Raw genomic sequence first — 19568 nt, 5'->3', positions numbered from 1 at the left:
TTAGCTTCAAAGAAATTACCGGGAAATACTTTGTTCCAAACCCCAATTGGTGCTTTCCTTTTGTTCTGTATGCATCAAATGAGTTAGATATCAGATGTTTGTAAAACTTAAGTTTCAGCTTCTTGTAACTCTTGACCCCTTCGCACCCACTAGCGAAAACGAGCTGTCCTGGGATAATTAACTCTCCACTTCCTTCTCCAAATATTGCTGCAGATGTGCCACTCTGAGATAATGTCAGTCTGTAGGATGGGAGTAATTTGAGAAACACCAGGAACTCCAAGATTGTCAGAGCTAAGCAGACAGCAGTACAGTTTCCAGACTCGGGTCAACAAGTTTGATGGCTCTGCAGGTTTCTTTGTTTCTCCCCACACCCTTTTCCTCCAGCCTCTTTTTAAAGTCCTCCCTTCAGTCTCTGGGACACAGTCTCCAAATTGGCTCCTGGAGACTCGTCGCCAGGTTGGAAATAAAGCCTTCGCTACCTAAATTTTCGCTCTCATGCTTCCTTGGATTTTATACTGGGGCCCGAGTTATAACAGTCTCAAAAACAAATAAAAAGCAAATTGTACATCTGTGTAAATCTGATGGCACATGGTATGGAATGTATTGTGCCTGTGTTCAGGCAGAGAGCAAATAAGACCTTCTGCCCCAACCAGTAAGAACTGTGTCCCTTTTACAGGGATGGAGAGAATCCAGGGAATTTTAGGAAAGAATATTCCAGTGAAGATCTGCATTTCAATTTTTCTGCTAGTCTCGCATCTCAGTGGTTCTTTGAAGTGTCTATGGGTGTCTCCAGGTGTCTCTTGGACCTGCAAACTTCCTTGTTGTGTGGAGGACATTTTAAGCTGGTGGGCCCACAAAGCGCTTCTTCTCCTTCTTTTTCCTCCTCCTCCTCTTCCTCCTCTTCTTCTCCTTCCCCTTCTCCTCCTCCTTCTCCTTCTCCTTGTTACTCTTTTTGTACTCCCAGTCCAACTCAGGACTTTGTGCTTGCCTGGCAGTCACCTCTGCTACTGAGCTATATTCCTGGCTGTTGCAGGATATTTTAGATCCAAACCTTAACAACTTTTCTTTAAAAACTTATTCTTGGGGGCTGGGGATTTAGCTCAGCGGCATAAGTGCCTGCGTTGCAAGCAGGCAGTCATGAGTTCAATCCCTGGTACCAATAAAAACGAAAAAAAAACTATAAAAACTTATTCTTGCTATTGTAGAAATGTTTATCAGAGGCAACTAAAAATATCTGATTGACCGTATATAGTAATCACTCAGTTCATAAGTGCTTCTGTGTGAGTACACTTTAGTTCCCAAAAAGAAGCTTTTGAAAAATTTAACTTCCTTTCTTGAATTCACATCAGGTGATGAACATGACCAACGCCATCTTCCCTGGAATTATAGCATGAATTAGGCTCGTGAACCGAGGCTCCACTCCAGTTACCTCAGATTTAGAAGCCTCTTACAGATACCAAGGCATATCCAGTGGTCTTGTGAGCTCTGGGACCTGCCTGTGAGGCAGGAGGCTAGGGCTTGGCTAAGACTAGCTGGGAAAGTAGATCTAACCTGTTAAATACAAAATCCCAGGCCAGGTATGCAGAACGCTTCCCAAAGCTCTGCACGTGGACTTCTCCCAAGAGCCTGAGCAGATTTCCAGTGGCATGGCCGAGGCCCTATGCCAGCCTCAGGAGCGGGAGATGCAAAGAGGACAGTGGCTCCTGAGCAGGAGTTACTGTGTTCCTGTAGGGAACTCCACCCTCATGCTGGAGGGGGTACTTCTTTTCCTACTTTTAGTCATTCAGATTCACCAGGACCTGGAAGAAACTGACTTGGAATGATGAAAATGTCAATGGGAGTCAGCAATTGACAAGGAAATTTGGTTATTTGCATTGCATCCTGCATCTGAGGGTTACAATGGTGACTGATAGTACCACACCAGGCCATCAGACACTTGTGTCCATGTAAATATAACTTACATATTTTGCATTAATTTATGATTTGATGTTTCCTGAAGAATCCAGCATACCAAATACATCTAATTAGTTTATCATCTCTGCCAAGTCGAACTGGGTCCAGGTCCACCAGATCTCAAAGTCAAGAAAGACTTAAGCTAAAACTCTGATCTCAAGGAAGTCTGCCAAAGATGTTGAAAAGTTAAAACATTTGATCCAAATTATGGCCACGTCATGGTGGAATACAGTAGTCATCATTTAAGCAGAGATAAAAGTTATTACTTTATAAGTATATAAAGAGATAAAAGATTTAAAGCAAATGGCTGTTTAAAAAACAAACCCAGACTCAAATACGTAACTCTTTTAAGACTCAATGTTCCTAAGTATCCAAAAACCTTGTAATAATGCTAGACAATACCAGAAATTGTCTTTACAAAGTCTGAAGTTTCTAAGTCCAGGGCAGCAGCCACAGGGCACCTTGCGTATGACAGTGAGTGCCTGGGAGGCCTGGTTAGACTCCTGCATGTCACCTGAGGGAAGGAGCTTGGATGTCACAGATGTTGGATTGGGCATTGTCACCTCACCTGTGAGTGTCAACAGGAGGGCCTGTGGAAGTGTCTGTTTTCACAGCGTGATTCCAAAGCACCAAGAAAATACAAAGAACTGCATTCTCCAGGCCTTCAGACATGTTAGCATTAGGCACAGTGGCAAAGTCGGAATCAGGAGGAAGCCCAGGAGCTGGCTGGGGCCAGGCATAGGCACCAACTCTGGGGACACTGGAGAGCTGGATGGGCTGTGTGGAAGGGAGCTAAAGAGTTACAGGGACTGTACATTAAAATCAAAACCTCTTGGGTTTTTCTTAAGCACAGTTAAATGTTCAAGAAAAACTTGTTGCTTTAAACATAGATTTTATGTCAGTGTGTTAAGGCTCCTTTTAAAATAAACCTTATAATCAATTTTCTTTTAAATAGTCAGTTGGGGACATGGATTTAGCTCAGTGGTTCAAGTGCTTCCCTGGTAAGTGTGAATTTGCGAGTTTGATTCCTGGTACAATAAATAAATAAATAAATAAATAAATAAATAAATAAAATAAAATCAGTGGGCTTGCACACAATTATGTTTCCTAAGATTTTTCCTTCACTCATACTTGGTTAGACCCTGCGTGACCTGCTTAAACTTGCATTTTTGACCTGCATTTCTTTCTTGCTTTCCCAGAGTGTCCAGTTGCTCTGTCTCACTATGTTAGGCTAGTGTGGCCTTGAACTCATCACGTAACCCACATGGCCCTCCAACACATGGTGATCCTCCTCCCTCAGCCTCCCAAGTGCTAGGAATGCCTCGGTCAGTATACTGGAGGACAAATTTGGTTTGTCTATGGTTTCTTCAAAATTCTTTCTTACACAGAAAAATTTCCATTTCTAAGGTTTCTCACAGAAACGAGTCATGCTTATTACTTCCTTTATATACTTTTCTAATTTCTGCTTTCTTTCTGCATTTGTGTTCCCTTTCTTAAATTTGGATTTCAAAACAATCTGTAAAAATTTTTCAGATTTAGGCCAAATGATCTTTTCCTCAGTAAAGAAGCTATGCATGGCTTTCTTCTAGTTTTTATCATAAAACACATTTTGTTTCCTTGTATTCTTTACATAGAGGTTTACACATAGTAGTTAGAAATTGTAACTCTCAGGAGCCTTAATCTCTGGTGAAGATGCAAGAGGAATGAATTCCCTGCTATACAGAAGTCACCTACAAAAGCATGTTTTGTAATTTATAGAAACATTCTTTCTCATGGAGCATGTTTCTCAATGTGGAATAGGATCTTGTGGTTAGGGCAGAGGGTCACCAGGACTGGCCTTAGAGTCTGCTGAGGGGATGGGTGGAGGACAGGCGTGGCCTCGGCGTCCATGTCTGGTCCCAGGTTCCTTCCTCTCTGGTGCTGGTGGCCTGCCCTGCCTCCTGGCTGCCAGGGTTGAGCCGATTTGCTCCACCACACTTTGTGGCCCTGGTGTTTCTGCCTTTGAACTAGCTGACATGGACCAAATCGCCTTAAAATGTGAGCTAAATTAAATTTCTCCTTCTAGCGACACAAAAAGTGACTACCACATATATACTTATTAATAGATCTGCATATGTTATTTGTATAGAATTCTTTTCTATAGAATTTAAGAAGCTAACAGCCTTCAAATTACAGTTAGTGATAGGTGTCTCAGTATTTTAACTTACTTAGAAATGACCTGGACAGTTTATGAGTACCAGTGATAACAAATACAACTTTAAAATTTCATATTACATGAAAACTGATTTATATTAAATACTTTTTTTATTCACATAATTTGAAGTTAATAAAGGTACCCAGATTACTTAGAAAACTGACCTCTAGGCAAACACAACCTTAATTTCAAGTGTTTTTCCTGTTAAGGAAAAGCCCTAGAAGTTGAGTTTTTATGCCTGACATACAGGATACCATCATGTGTCATCTACACAGTTGTTATTACGGTAAACTCGTACTTCTATGGTTTTAAATATCTAAGAGATAAATATAACCCTACCTGGCCAGCAATCTCTGGCAAAACTATGCTAACAGTTCTGAAGGCATCTTCATTGTAATTTTACTAATGAAGGTAAAATCAGTTTATTTATCAGAGATTCACTGAAGTCAAATGAACTAAAAAATCAGGTGGGTTAATTACTGTGTTAGTAGCTTTCTCACCACTGGAGTACAATACTTGATACCTGGAATTCAGAGGAGGAGAGATTTATTTTGGCTCATGTTTCTGAGGTTTCAGTCCAAGTTCAGCAGGTTTAAACAGAAAAGAACCACAGGGGAAAGGGCCTGGGTAGAGGAGAGCAGCTGACATCATGGCAGCCAGAAAGCAGAGAGAAGGGATGAGCCAGAGAGGGAGGTTCACCCTTCTAGACTACAGCCCCCCCCCCGACCCATCACCTGGGAGCAGACCCTGCCTCCCAACAGCAAGTGGGCTTTATCACTTCTATGCTTCAATGGCTTTCCAAAAGCCCCACATCTCAGTGCATGAGACTTTATGGAACAGTCTTTCCTTGGATTGAACTGTCAACCTTACATTTGCCAGGCAGGTGCCTGTACTCCTAAGCTAAATGCCTGGTCTTTGTGTTATATTCTTGATCTAAACAAAACATTCTGTTCCTGAACCCATAGGCTCATGCTTATGTCATTCAGCAAAACACATTCAGTTCATGTCCAAGAGTTGCAAAAGTCCTAACAGTTCCACGATTCCTGAAATGTCCAAGTTCAAAGTTTCCCTGGAGACTCAAGGCAAACTCTTAGCTGTGAACCCCTGTAAAAATAATCAAGAAAGTTAAATATTTTTGAATGGGTTGTAAATAGTCTCATTTCAAAAGGGAGAAATTACTAGGTAAAAAAATGTCAGTCTACAACCAGACTAAAACCCTGCAAAGCAAATATTACATTTTGTTGTTCCATGTCCAGACCCTCAGGCAAATTGTGGGAAGATAGGAACCCTGAAGATGAAAGACTTTGCTTTGAGGACACCCTCCCACCTCCAGCATACTGCTAGAGAAAGGCTGCCTAGAAAATTGTTTCTCTGGGATTCAGTTCACAGCATTCAGCCATCTAGGCACTTAGATAATTCAAGGTGATCTGGCTACTGTTCTAGCTGATGGCAGACCTTCGGATTATTCACATAATGCTGGTTTTACAGGTACACAGTATGCAAGAGTTGCAATCAGGGACACTTCCGCCCAGATTTCAGAAGGGTTAGTCCAAGCAGTGTGTCCCTGAGAGTGCAGCGTGTCAAGCTGTGCATAAAGCTGAGAGTACAGTGGAGACCACAGGAAGTTGTAGAAGCCGGGACCATGGAAAGCATACTGAAAAAAGCCGCAGGCAACGAGCACATCCATCCCAAGAGAGAAGTCACAACAGAGACTGGCAATGCCTTTTGACAAAGTGTTGAGGTCATAGGTCAAACAATTAAACTCCAGGGTTTTCATTTGCCCTGATAGCAGGTAATCTTAAGAAGGCTGTGGACCAGATTTTTGGGTAAAGCAGTTCCCATAGCAGCTTTGTTTTAAAGAAAACCTCTTTTACCCTTTCCCCTCATTTTTAAAATCTCAGACCAGGAAGCACTTGCCAGATGTTTGTGCTTTAGCCAGGACCTACTGACATAACAACTGTCTAACCAATTCTGAGTTTAACAACACAATTATCTTTTTTTTGGTCTGCTGATATGGTTTGTTTGACTAATCAACATAGGCAAAATATGTTAGAAATGGCTTTTAAAAAATTATTTGCTGTTTTTCATTTTTGTTTTTCTGATCCATGTGACACACAAAGCAATTTTTGTGCTGGACAGAGATCTTTTCTACTGCTCTGTGCTTAGGGTTTTGACTTAGACATGACAGTGTTTGAAAAAGGCAAAGCTGTTTTATTAGACTGGGTCACTGTTCTCCAAGAAAACTGGACTTCTGTTCCCAAAAGAGCTATCCTGTGTCTACATTGCCAAGTCATTAATTTAAAATTGTTTTCTTTTCCTTATCTTGGCTGAAATGTCATGGAGAGACTTTTACCAGGCTTTGCTCTATTTTGATTTCATCTTTAATCATAATATAAGGAAAAAGTCAACAGACCCAAAATAGGCAAGAAAACAATAATACAACAACACAGTTAAAGAACCTGCAATCTATATGTGTTAACCATGGGTTGCAGTTTAAGAAACATCCTTTCTCACTGATTTAAAATTAAACACCAAAAACTGTGTATGAGGAAGAAACACTACATAGACTGCTGGGGTTCTACGATGCTCTTAGTGGGATGCCTTAGAATTCTGGGATCCCACTTTGCTGTTGATCCATCTCCCAAGATTAGAATTTTAAGGATTTGGGCAAAATATTTTGCTTTGATCAATGTCTAGCCCAGAGTTTTATTTGTTTTAGTTGACAGATGTCCTTTTCCCATTTGGTGTCACCTATGACTGGGTTTCCTAGCTGCACCAAAGTTATCTTGTGGTGATCTTGTCTGCCTGTCATCAGGAGATCTTCACAAACAGAGATGAGAAGTGCTCGTGCCTGTAGCTTTTCACTGACCATCTTGTGGTTATTTCCTTCTTAATAATTGTCTGGAGTGGTTGTTTTCACTCCTAGAAGATTTTCAGAAACATATAGAGAGGATAAAAGTTAAAGAGCCAAATCATTCATAGCTGGGTTTTTTGTTTCTAAGCTGAGGGTGGTGTACATGTCTTGTTATATTGCCCACACTGTACTCCAACTTGTGGACTCAAGTGATCCTCCTGCCTCAGCCTGCCAAGTAACTGGGACTCTAGGTATGGCCACTATGTTTGGTTCAGTAATCAAATCACTTATGATCCATGGCAAAATAAACCAAAATAAAGTACTGCCGCGAATTTACATGAGGCATGCCTATCAAACAAAATATTAAGGTAGGTATCCAGAACCACAAGAGAATTTTGGAGAAGGCCCTCAAGGTCCTTGCAGAATAGGACTTCTGTAGAAATCTGGGTGCTTCCGTGTCCTCATACCAGAAGGTACTCGGCTTCATTGTCTAAGGAGTACATAGGTATTTATTTAAGAAGGCCACATACAAATCAGACTCCAGCATGAGCATGGAGCCCCTGCCAAAGAGAGGGCATTAGACTTGACAGAAGATGCCATGGCAGGAAGGCCTAAATGGGTGTGAATCAGTCTCATTTCCCAGAGCCCCTTGCTGCAGTCCCACATCTCAGAAGTGGTGGCAACTCCACATTAGGGGACCTAGGCTGCCCAAGAGTGCCCCACAGACACAGGAGGGTGGGACTGGCAGGAACCCTTGGAGGCAGCTGGTACCAGGTAGGGGTCACCCTGCAGCCTGAGAGGCTCAGGAAGTTGGGGTTGGCATGGGTCCCTGAGACCTTTGAGGCTAAGGAATGTGATGCGGAGTTGCAACCTGTGGGGTCTGCCTATGACACTGAAGAACAGAGACACTGGGACTGTGTTGTGCCTAGTACCCTTGTGCATATGGGGGTGATGACTCCAGGTACCCTTGGTGCTTCACAGCGTGGCTGTGGTTGGCAGGTCCCTCCCTTGTCCTGAACCTGGCAGAGTAAGCTTTGTTCCCTGGGCCACACGCTACCCTCTGTATGCTGTGTTTTCTTGCACTCCGGGCCTGGCTCTGGGCTTCCACACAGTGGGCCCTGGGGCAGGGCAACTGCCCATTCAGGTCCACAGTGGCAGGAGGCTCCCATTCCTGCTCAGCCTTGTATGTCCCTGAGGTTGCTTCTGTGCCTGGGGGTGATGGTTGAGCCCACTCTTGCATCCTTACAGAGCACCCTCCAAGGTGAAAGGCTGGCATGGGCCCTAAGAAGCCTTCGGCCGAGATCCCACATGGTACTCCCATGGGAGATTTTCCAGCCCATGTGGTGAGTGACACTAAGTTCTGGGGCAAATGAGATGGTGAATGCAGGTGCACATGGTGGGGCCCAACGCTGGGGACTGTCCCCTTGTATGACTTTATGTAACTGGCAGTGCAGTATAACCTCTGTGAGGGGAAGGGCTGCAGTTCTGCTCTCTCCTTGGCCAGTATCCAGGACACTAGAGGTGTAGCCTGGAGATAGATCCCCAAGGACCCCTGCTGAGGTCAAGCAGAGGCCCCTCTGCTTCATGATCACGCCCTGTAGTGAGCCAATGGGGTCAAAGACATGCAGGCCCGAAGGCTGCAAGGTCCCTGGGCTGGATCAGAGATGACCCTTACTACTGAGAACCAACTTGATGCAATACAAGCAGGCAATAACTAATATTAATAAGTTGGCACAAAAATAAATGGAAAGTTTGTCCTAGGCCTACTCAGCTTGTGGTGAGGCCCCTGGCTAGCTTAGGGAAAAATTAATTTTTAACCCAATGGCCAAGGCTAAGGCAAGAAACAGCTTGGGAAGTTCTGGCACCTCAAAGAAAAACCATATGGCAGCTGAGGACTTTCACTCATGCAAATTCTGTCTAGCTCAGTAATCCAGTTAGCAGACAATCAGGTTACTAGTTAACCATGATCTGTTCCTGTGTGATTTCCCAAAATTGTTCCCCAATTGTTCAACCTAGCAGTTCACCTGCACTGCTTCCTGTAGCCCACCAGCACATTCCCATCAAGCTGTACATCTAACAAAGGCCAAGGACACCATGTCTTGTGGTCTTAGCCCGATGTTGACACTGTCCTGGTACTTTGTCCTTTGTAAGTAAAATATATGTCTCATCTGTTTTATTCTATCATTGTACTTTTAAGCTGGAAATTGGTGGTCCTGGGCCTAGACCTTGATACCTTACCATGTCCTGGGGCCCACATGCCAGAGAAACAGGTTGTCCAGGAGACCCCATGTCCTTTGGGCCTTAGTTTCCCCTCTGTGACTCAGAGTGCCAAGGAGAGGGGTGGCACTAGTTTGTACTGCGGCACAGCTGTTCTGGACAAGCCAAAGCCTTGCAGTGGACCAACTAACTGCACAGCAAAGTTGGCTTTGGGAGCTGCTCCTCCAAAACTGCTGCACATCCCCCAGAACCTTGAGGCTCTGGGGACACTGAAGGTCAACCTGGGTAAGGATGCCTCTCAGATGTGGCAGCTTTGTCCCTCTGCAGGCCTCAGTTTCCTGTGTACAACAAGAGTGACCACTTGTCCTGGAGCATCATCTCTCTTGCTCCATTCCCAGGCTGGGGGCCCTTGGCACCTGCTTCTGCAGGCTGTGCACGTGCCAGCCTCCCCCACCTCCCACAGTCCCTGACTTTGGGGGGCAGGCCAGCTGCAGAGAGATGTCTCCTTGTGCTATTCTGCCTGGGAACACATGCAGCCTGCACCTGCTCCTGCTTGAGCACAATTGCCCTTTGAGGAGACAGGAAGTACCCTAGAAGTAGACTTGGTGGTAGGGTCGACAGAGGCCAGTGTGCTGCCTGGGCAGACGTGGCAGAGGCAGAGGACCTGGGTTGGGGTTGGAGGTGGTTGGCACAGTCCTCAGCATCCTCAAGGCCAGTTCCTGTTTACGTGAGTGTGCACCCCCGACTCACCTCCATCCTGGGACCCCTGTGAGGGTCACAGTTCTCATGCATGCTGTGGTGTCTAGTTAGTGACCTCTGGGTGGGTGGGTGGTCCGTGGCTGGGTATGATGGCTGAGGGTTGATAGCTGTGTTCTGCACAAAGGGAACCCCTTCCCTGCCCAGAGCACAGGACCTCCCCATTTCCTTGCACTACACCTATTTCCCCACTGTCTGACTGGCCTCAGTATAGGGGAAAGTCCCCTGGCAGGTCCAACCTGTGACTGATGCAGGGGCTTACTGGGGAAGGAGTGAGCTCAGACTCGAGCTGCTCCTGGGAGGCCGAAATACTCCTGGCTTGCTTCCTTTGAAGGTTTTTGGATGCTCCTCAGGTCAGGGCCCTACTGATGGGGATGTGTCTGGAGAGAGCTGTCCTAGCAGGGTGCCTGTCATAGGGAGCCTGTCCCCTGCAAGATTCGTCCTGTGGGTGAGGGGGCAGTGACCCGCAAAGGTTTAGTAACTGGGAGTTCCTCACCCAGAAAAGTTGCCCACTAGTCCACCCTTTTGCTCTCCGCAGCCTCATCCTCTCCAGACAGAGAGGGGTCCCCTCCCTGTCTTGCTGCCCTCTGCTGGTGTCAAGAGCTCACTGGCCTATTGGGATCCTCTTGCAGCCCTGTATCCTGTGCTGTCCTGGCTCTCAGGCTCATGAGGTAGCCATTGGGGAGAGGTGGCTGGTCTCCTGTGGCTGAGGATGAGTTAAGGGGTCTCTGCTGCGAACCCTCTGTGTTTCTGTGTGTGGTGTGTATATGTGGTGGCCCAGGGTGGGACTGAGCGTGGGAGTGGCCTGAACTGCCGTGACCCCTGCCCGTACAGCATGGGCGCCTCCAGCGCACCTGCGAGGACCGTGCTGTTCCGGCGTGAGCGGACTGGCCTGACCTACCGCGTGCCGGCGCTGCTGCCCGTACCGCCTGGGCCCACGCTGCTGGCCTTCGCGGAGCAGCGGCGCAGCCCTGACGACGCCCACGCGCACCGCCTGGTGCTGCGGCGCGGAGCAGTGGCCGCAGGCGCGGTGCAGGTGAATGGGGGCAGGGCGCTGAAGCCGGGGTGCAGGCGAGTGGGGCGGGGCGGGGGCGGGGGCGGCGGGAAAGGGGAGGGCCAGCCCCTGGGTGCCCACGGCAGCCTCTCTCCTCTCCCGCAGTGGGGCGCCCTCCGTGTGCTGGCGACGGCCGCTCTGGAGGAGCACCGTTCCATGAACCCCTGCCCAGTGCTCGACGCGGGCTCGGGGACGGTCTTCCTCTTCTTCATCGCTGTGCTAGGCGAGACGCCGGAGGCCGTGCAGATCGCCACCGGCAGGAACGCGGCTCGCCTCTGCTGCGTGACTAGCCGCGACGCGGGCCTCACCTGGGAAGGCACTCGGGACCTCACGGAGGAGACAGTGGGCACCCTCATTCATGGTAGGCGGCCAGGGCGGGGGTTGCCGAAGAACCTGGTATAAGCTTGTGGCTTGGGTTGCAGAGTAGGCGGGGCCGGGACCGAGGCAGCGTGAAGGCTGTATATCGGGCTGGATTGAGGGACGTGGACTGGTCCTGGACCGTGCAGGATGTGTGTGTGGCGGGACGGGGCGGGGCCAGAGGAGGTGCGGGGTAGACGGGGGAGGGGGGTGCGGTGGTGGGGTGGGGGGCATTGAGGAGGGGTCATAGGCGGGGAGAGGCGGGGCCAGGAGTGAGTACCCCAAACCTAACGGCCTTTCCATTTCCTTTACCACTTCCTTTTCCCTCTTCCGTTTCCTCACCTGGCCTGAAGGGGCCCAGCCCAGAGTCTTGGGGCCTGAGCTTTTCCCCACCTGTGTTGCCCCCTCCTTAGTCCAGGAGCTGACTGCCCATGACTGTCCACAGCTGCTCTGACTCTTGCTTGTGGGCTTTGGCTATCCAGCCCCAGACATGGGCACCACACCATGGTGTATATGGACACAGGCAGGATGCAGGGCTGACCCAGATACTTGTGGTGAGGTTTTCATGCATAACTGCTCTCCCCAGACACCACTTGTGATCACTCATTTGATTTGGGGTGGCCAAATGCTGTAGGGCCTGGCCTAGGCTCAGGCTGAGGGCTTGGTGCTGTGTGCTTGCCTAGCACATTCAAGGCCCTGATTTCCATTCCCTGCACCAATCACACCCAGGCATATTCATACCTGGCCACGTGGGCTCCATCACCTCTGTGGACAGTCCCACAAGGCTTGTCCAGCCTCAAAGACTCAGGTCACGCAGGGAGTCCAAGCCTGTGGCACTGGCTAGACTCCCTGTCCCTCACTCTAGTGTGGGTTCCAGCAGCCTCTCACTGTATGCCTCCTCTCTGCAGACTGGGCCACTTTCGCTGTGGGCCCAGGCCATGGGGTCCAGCTGCACTCAGGTCGCCTGCTGGTGCCTGCCTACACTTACCGCGTGGACCGCCGGGAGTGCTTTGGCAAGGTCTGCTGGACTAGTCCCCATTCCTTCACCATCTACAGTGATGACCAGGGCCGCACCTGGCACTGTGGGGGCCTGGTGCCTAACTTGCGCTCAGGCGAGTGCCAGCTGGCTGCAGTGGATGGGGGCTTCCTCTACTGCAATGCCCGAAGTCCTCTAGGCAGCCGTGTGCAGGCACTCAGCCCTGATGAGGGTACCTCCTTCTTGCCTGCGGAGCTTGTGCCTACCCTGTCGGAGACTGCCCGGGGCTGCCAGGGCAGCATCATAGGCTTCCCAGCCCCAGTCCCCAGCAGGGAAGAGGGCCCAAACCCTCCCTACCTCTGTCCTGGAGTCCAGGAGTCCCTCAGTGGGCCCTTCTGCCACCTACAGCACTGGAGGGATAGCCAGGAGCAGCCTGGCCCAGAGCCTGGGCTTGGTGGAGATGAGGGAACTTATGCCCCACTGCTCTCCTTGCCCTCCATGGCCTCACTGCAGAAGTCCACGTGGCTTCTGTATTCGCACCCAGCAGGGCACAGAGCGCGAATCCGCATGGGCATCTACTTGAGCCGGTCTCCCCTAGACCCCCAGAGCTGGACTGAGCCCTGGGTGATCTATGAAGGCCCCAGTGGGTACTCAGACCTGGCGACCCTTGGGTCTGTGCCTGGCCCAACCCTAGCCTTTGCCTGTCTATTTGAGAGTGGGTCCAGGGTCTCCTATGAAGATATTTCCTTCTGCATGTTCTCCCTGGGAGAGGTCCTGGAGAATGTGTCAGGGGACCCTGAGTTGCTCCATCACAGGAGCAAGCCTTGGAAGCACTGCCGGCCCTCCTGATGGGCCCAGCTGCAGGCACCCAAAGACAGAGAGATTCAATAGATGGAGGTGATGACTACAAGACCACATGACCCCAGATGGAAAGAGACCTGCATCAGCTTTTCCATAGGTTGCAGAGATAATCTTGGTGGGCACCTGCTGCTCTAAGAGTCTCAGGACCATCATGCTCCAGGATGGGTAGCTCCTTGGAAGGGGAAGGTTTGGACCTTGTGGGAGGTGCTGGCCAAGTGACCACCACAATTTGGGGGGCGGGGGCAGTGGGGCCCCATGAGCACAGGGTACTGCTCCATTGTATTCAGCTGGTTTTCTCTTAACATTTGATCTCTGGCTACTTTCTGGCATATGAATGACAAATAAAGGAATCGTGCCTGTATGTGAGTGAACGTTTCTTTCCCCATCAAAACCCAGGGAAGGTCCAGTGCTCCAGTGTGCTTATCTGACTCCTATCCCAACCTCTTTGCCCTAAACTGTGCTCCCCTCCATGCTTGGTGCAGATGGCAGAGGTGAGAATAGAAGGAGAGGACATCCAGCCTCCTCTGTTGGCTGCCTTGTTGGTACCAGCCCTGTCCACTGGGATTGGCTAATGGGCAGTCTACGTTAGCTTTTCAACTTCCACCTGAAGGAGCCAGTGGGGTCCAGCATCTTGAAAGGGAAGTGCTGGGTGGGTCTGGTCTGCAGCTGCAGCTCCTCAGTGCCTGTGGCTGCCTGGAACCTCAGCCAAACAAACCACAGGGAAAGAACACCTACCTGAGCTCCCCTAATAAAGCTATGAAATCCAAGGCCAGGGCAAAGCCCAGAATGGGTCACAGTGATAGATGGTGCAGGAGGGCAACTCCTGTGGAGAGCAGACTTCCAGCAGGAGTAATGGGGAGGGAGGACAGCAAAAAGGAATCTTCAAAGGTACTGGGGGAAAAACACCATGCCCAAAAACGTCCTTCGAGATCAAGGCAAAATGATGGTATTTTTACGCACACAAGAGAGCCTGGGACATAAGCACCTGCCTGACAGGCTCAAGGTCATGAGTTCGAGCCCTGTAACAAAAGAGACAGAGAGAGAGAGAGAGAGAGAGAGAGAGAGAGAGAGAGAGAGAGAGAGAGAGACAGAGACAGAGACAGAGACAGAGACGGAGAGATTCAGCCTGGCTTTGTCACAAGCAGTTTGATTAGGGGAGTGTGAAAGATACATGGTTATGACAGTCATGCTTTTGGGTCTCACTGCACAGTAACAAAAAAGAGCACCAGGTAGAGTGAAAGAACTGGAACCAAAATGCTCTGAGATCCTAGTACTGTCCAAGAAAAGGTTAAAAAAGGCAGTTTATGTCACCAAAGAAGGGACATGTGAAGTACTCTCCAGGACTAGTGCTGAGGGACGGAAGACTGTGTGACCCTACATTGCAGAGGGGATGTGTGGGAGAAGGCACAACTCAAAATAGGCAGGGAATGTGGGAAATATGCATCGAATGGGAAGGCAAAAACAGCAAATATTGAGGCAGCTAAAGCAGCCAAAACATATTGGAATTGCACTAAACGTAAATGGACTCATATTCCAGTAAAAAGGCAAAAATGGGTATGCTGGGAAACGCCAAAATACAAAAGTCCATCCCAAACACAACTATACTGCATGACAGCAGATGGGCATACAGAAAGCTGGAGGAAAGGGTGGCAGACAATGCCAGCAGCCAAAGAGTAGTTCAGATGGACAGGAGTTAGATTCACAGACAGCCATAGCAACCTAAAATCACACGGAGCTAACACTGCTGAGATCATGTGGAGCTAATACTGTGCTTAAGAGTGTAGAGCAAAAGTACTTACTGGGTGTGTTAGTTACTTTTCTTGTTGCTGAAACAAAATACCCAGTACCCACAGTTAAGGGAGGAAAGGTTTATTTGGCTCAGTTTGTAGAGATTTCAACTCATAGTTGGCTGGCTCCTAGGCAGAGTGGCACAGTAGGTAAGTATTGCAAAGGAGAAACAGTTCATGGTGGGCAGAAGGTAGCCAAGCAAGCAAGGGATGGCCACAGCTCTTTCTAAGCCTTATATTATGTCCAGGCTACTTAGGGTGGATGGTACTCATACCCCTAATCCTAGTGCCCTTGGTCCTAGCATTACATCTGGAACCAGCTTCACACACTCTGAAAAAGCCCCACCTATGACCACGAGAGGCTTTGGAGGGGACATCTAGACAGTCATGACATGGGAGAAATAGGCAGATTCTCACTTGTTGTGGAAACTTTATAACTCAGGTCTCTCTGTAATTGACAGAGGAAGCAGACAAGAAAATCAGTTAAGAGAGAAGATTCTGCCGGCCTGGGGACAGCAAGCTCACTGATGTAGCTCGGTAGAATTCTGCACCAAGCTGTTGCTGTCTCAACACCTTTTTTATTCAGGGAAGTATGAGCACTGACACTGTGTGAGGCCACACTGCCAAGTCTCTGCAAGTTTCAGAGGACTCAGAATTACAGTGAAACTGACTAGAAATAAAAATAAGGTGAAAGATAATTGAGTATGTTCATGTGTTTAGAAATACAGTTCTAAATAACTTGTTCTTGAAAAGAAGAATTAGTGGAAATCAGAAAATATTTTGAGGCTAATTATGCATATGTTGCACAAAAATTGAGAAGGAAACCAAAGGCAGGCTTAGAGGGAAATATACAGTCTTAAAATGTGTATGTTAGAAAAAAAGAGAGACTGATAATCATTAATTTCAAGAAATAAGAAAGAAGCTGGGGGTTTAGCTCAGCAGCATAAGCGCCTGCCTGGCAAGTGAGAGGTGGTGAGTTTGATCCTCAGTAACATAAATAAGTAAATAAATCATCTGTTAAAAAAAAAGAAATAAGAGAGACAGAAAGTTAAATCCAAAGAAAATAGAAGAAAGGGAATAATGAAGATTGTAACAAAATAGTGACACTGAAAATGTCATACAGGAAATAAAGCCCAAAGTTGTTTTTTTTTTAAAAAGACTAATAAAACTGATAAGCATTTGATGAGGCTTTTCATGAAAATTCACACATACACACACACATCCTGGGCCAAGCAGGGTGTGGCAGTGCATGTCTGTAATCCTAGCATTCTGAGAGGCCCAGGCAGGAGGACTGCAAATTTGAGCCAGCCTGGGCAACTCAGTGATTCAGCGAGACTCTGTTTCAAAACAACAACAACAACAACAACAACAACAACGAAAAAGACAGGAGTGTAGCTCAGTGTGAAGGCCCTGGGCTCCATCCCCAGTACCAAAAAACAAAACAAAACAAACAAACAAATCCCCCAAAAAACCCAGTATCAGAAATGAGAAGGTGTGTACTGAAGATCAGGCAGATAGTCAAAGATTTCAAAAAGTCATCAAGAGTAACCTTATATTAATAGACTTGAGAATTTAGATAAAATGGACAATTCTTAGAAAATGTGACATCAAAACTGATGCAATATGAAATGGAGAAACTAAAAATCTTAAGGAAATTGAACCCATATTTTAAAATGTGACTATACCAGGTCTAGATGGCTTTCCCAGTGAACCCTGGCCAACACTGTGGGACAAAATTCCATATCCCGAGTCTTGAGGACAGCATCAGACCTCTGCCCTGTCCAGGTTCCCAGGTGCCACAACACCGCCCTTCCTGTGCCTTGGGGACATGCATGTCTTTCCCACGAGAGAGCTGGAGCTGTTAGGTATGCGGGTGGGGGGAAGTGCCTGGTCTCTGGAAGAAAGATTGATGAGAAAAGTTGATATTGTTCTTCAACAAAACAAAAAGACACGCCACAGACTGAGAGAAAATCTTTGGAAAATCTGTCTTTGATCAAGGACTAGTATCCAAAATACCTAAACAACTAAACAAAGCAAAGCAAAGCAGAGCAGAAAAAAACCAAAACTCAACAATGAGAAGACAAGCAATTGATTAAGAAATGGACATAAGCTCCAAACAGACACTTCATCAGTGGAGATGCACAGATGGTCAGCATGAGCAGGGGCATCATGGATTGTCAGGGAAAGAGACATCGGAACAGAAAGAACAGCCAGAGGCAGAGCCTGGACCACACCAGGTGCTAGGGCTCTGAGGGTTGGGGTGCAGAGAGGTGCCTTGGTGGACAATGGTGGCTTCTTAGAAACTAAACTCACTTTGACCATAAAAGTTGGAAGTTGTGTTCCTCAGATTTATCTAAAAGTTCAGAAACTTAAAACCATGTGAGAGCCCACACATGGTGTTCATAGTGACTTTATTCATAACTGATAACATGCAGAAGCAACCAAGTTGTCCATTAAAAGCTGTGTATAAACTGTGCTACATCCAGAAAGTGGAATATTATACAACCTTAAAAGAAAGGGACTTTCAAGCCATGAAAAGACAGGAAAGAAATTTAATTGCCTATTACTAAGTGAAAGAAGCCATCTGAAACGTGAAATTCCAACTGTGTGACATTCTGGGAAAGCTAAGAGTCAAGGCTCAGGGGAGGGAAAGGTGAGAGTAAGCAGGATTGTGAAGCTGTTCTGTGCTGGATGGTGAAGTCTTTGTCATCCCAGGTCTTTCACGACTGACAGCCAATGCCCTGTGATAGAGCCAGGTGCTGCCCCTGCATGTCTGAGGCAGGGAGGATGTCTGTTGTCCTTCAGCAAATCCAAAACCATTTCTAAAACAATAAAGTGTTAATTGAAACAACTAACAATAAAGTGCTAGTTGAAAGAAAGTGCATCTATGAGAGCTCTATAAGAAAAGAGAAAGTGAATGACAATATTTACATGATCTTGAGGCCATCTTCATGGCTATGGACTGGTGACATGTGACCAGCCTGGGGGCCTGGGTTGAGGTCACCTTGCCCTGTATCAAACTGCCTCTGAAGTTCCAACTGTCCCTGAACTCTTGTGTGGTCCTCCAGCATCCCTGCTATGGCTTGGAGATGAATGAGGAAGTCAGCAGACTGAAGTGGGTGGCCCCACAGTGAGGGGTCCATCAGGTCCACTCACTGATGGTCACATGTCTACATCCAGTACAGTGGGCAGCCTTAGGGGACCTGCCTGGCCCAGAACCTGACTCTTCATCTTATAAAACTGAAACTCTTTTCCTGGTAAATATGAATGTTATGGTTGGTGTCTAGATGTCCCCCAAAAGCCTCATTCACTTTTGGATGGGGCTTTTTTGGAGATAGCTGAATCTAGAGTTTGTGATTGATTTGTAGTGTAATGGTGGGATTAAGGCTGTTGGGATTAAGGGTGAGTGCCTGTTAGAGCAGTTAGATTTAGCAGCTGGATTGGCACCACCCTAATCCCAGCAGTCTAGAATAAGATAAAAGAGGGGAAAGAGGCTTGTTTCCCCCTTTTTGCTCTCATTGCTTTTGTTGTCTTCCACTGCCAGGCTATCCTGCCTGGGAGCCAGCCATTTATGGACTAAAAGGTTTAAAAACTGTGAGCTAAATAAACCTTTCCTCTCTTCATTTTGCATGTTGGGTATTTTGTCTCAGCAATGAGAAAAGTAACTAAGATAATGAATGCCCCATCACCCTCTCCTGCTTCAGGCACCCACCATTACGCTCCTGTCTGTGATTTTGACTACAGTGCTTTGTGGATCTTGTATGAGTGAATTGCAGTGTTGTTTTATGACTGGCATAGGCTACTAAGCACACCATCCTCAGAGGTCATCTCTCCTGTAGCAGGAGCCAGGATTCCCTCCCTTTTTTGGGCTGACCAGCATTGCTTTGGTCATGTGGGTGGACTTGCTGACAGACTCTGGGGCTGTTGTGAGTAGAGTTATGAACACAGGAGCACACCTTCATTCTTGCCCATGGTAGAATAATATTCCATGCACATGATAGTCTATTTTTAGTTTTAAATTGAGATAAAAACAAAGAATCAGAAGCAATCGTAGACTGTGTGACCACGTGGTGGGTGGGGCGGTGTCACACATGTGCACTCTACCCTCGGGCCAGCTTTCCAGAGGGTTCCCACTGGTGAGTGGGGCTGTTGGGCTGGGTCAGAGGATACAGCGAAAGGTCAGACCACCTGTGAGGGAAACTGGAGTGGGCCAGCCATGGGGTGTGCACCATCGCCCCCTGGAGGACACTCTGCATCTCTGCAGAAACTCGAGAGCTTCCTGGGGCCAGGGGCAGAGACCACCCTGGGACCCTGGTGTGGGGCTGCTGCTCTGCAGGAGACTTGATCACCCTCAGCCCCACAGGGCAGAGATCTGGTCACGCCCGGGTCCACCGCAGCCTTAGCCGCAGTCCGTGTTGGAGCGCAGAGCCCAGGGCGTGCGGGAGCAGCGTGGGAAGGTGTGGGAGCAGGTCCTTGCCGGGGCAGTGACACAGGCGCCCAGGCGCCCAGAGTGAGGGGACGGAAAAAATGAGTGCGAGGCGGTGGCTGCTTTACGGGAA

General features: G+C 47.9%; 1 protein-coding gene across 1 annotated transcript; it reads left to right on the top strand.

Annotated features, from left to right (window-relative positions):
• Positions 1–9799: 9799 nt before the first annotated feature.
• Neu4 (neuraminidase 4) lies at positions 9800–13583 on the top strand. The gene is made up of 5 exons (XM_003474355.5): positions 9800–9945; positions 10513–10645; positions 10809–11010; positions 11134–11389; positions 12294–13583. Exons 2-5 carry the CDS (start codon positions 10641–10643, stop codon positions 13208–13210), a joined length of 1380 nt encoding a protein of 459 aa, XP_003474403.2. The 5' UTR covers positions 9800–9945; positions 10513–10640; the 3' UTR covers positions 13211–13583.
• The last annotated feature ends 5985 nt before the right edge of the window (positions 13584–19568 follow it).

This window comes from Cavia porcellus, unplaced genomic scaffold (assembly GCF_034190915.1).
Source record: "Cavia porcellus strain 051 isolate PalLab524CR breed Dunkin Hartley unplaced genomic scaffold, mCavPor4.1 scaffold_26, whole genome shotgun sequence".
NCBI classification, from domain to species: domain Eukaryota; kingdom Metazoa; phylum Chordata; class Mammalia; order Rodentia; family Caviidae; genus Cavia; species Cavia porcellus.
Note: the sequence above shows the minus strand (reverse complement) of the source record. Positions and strands in the feature narration are given on the sequence as shown.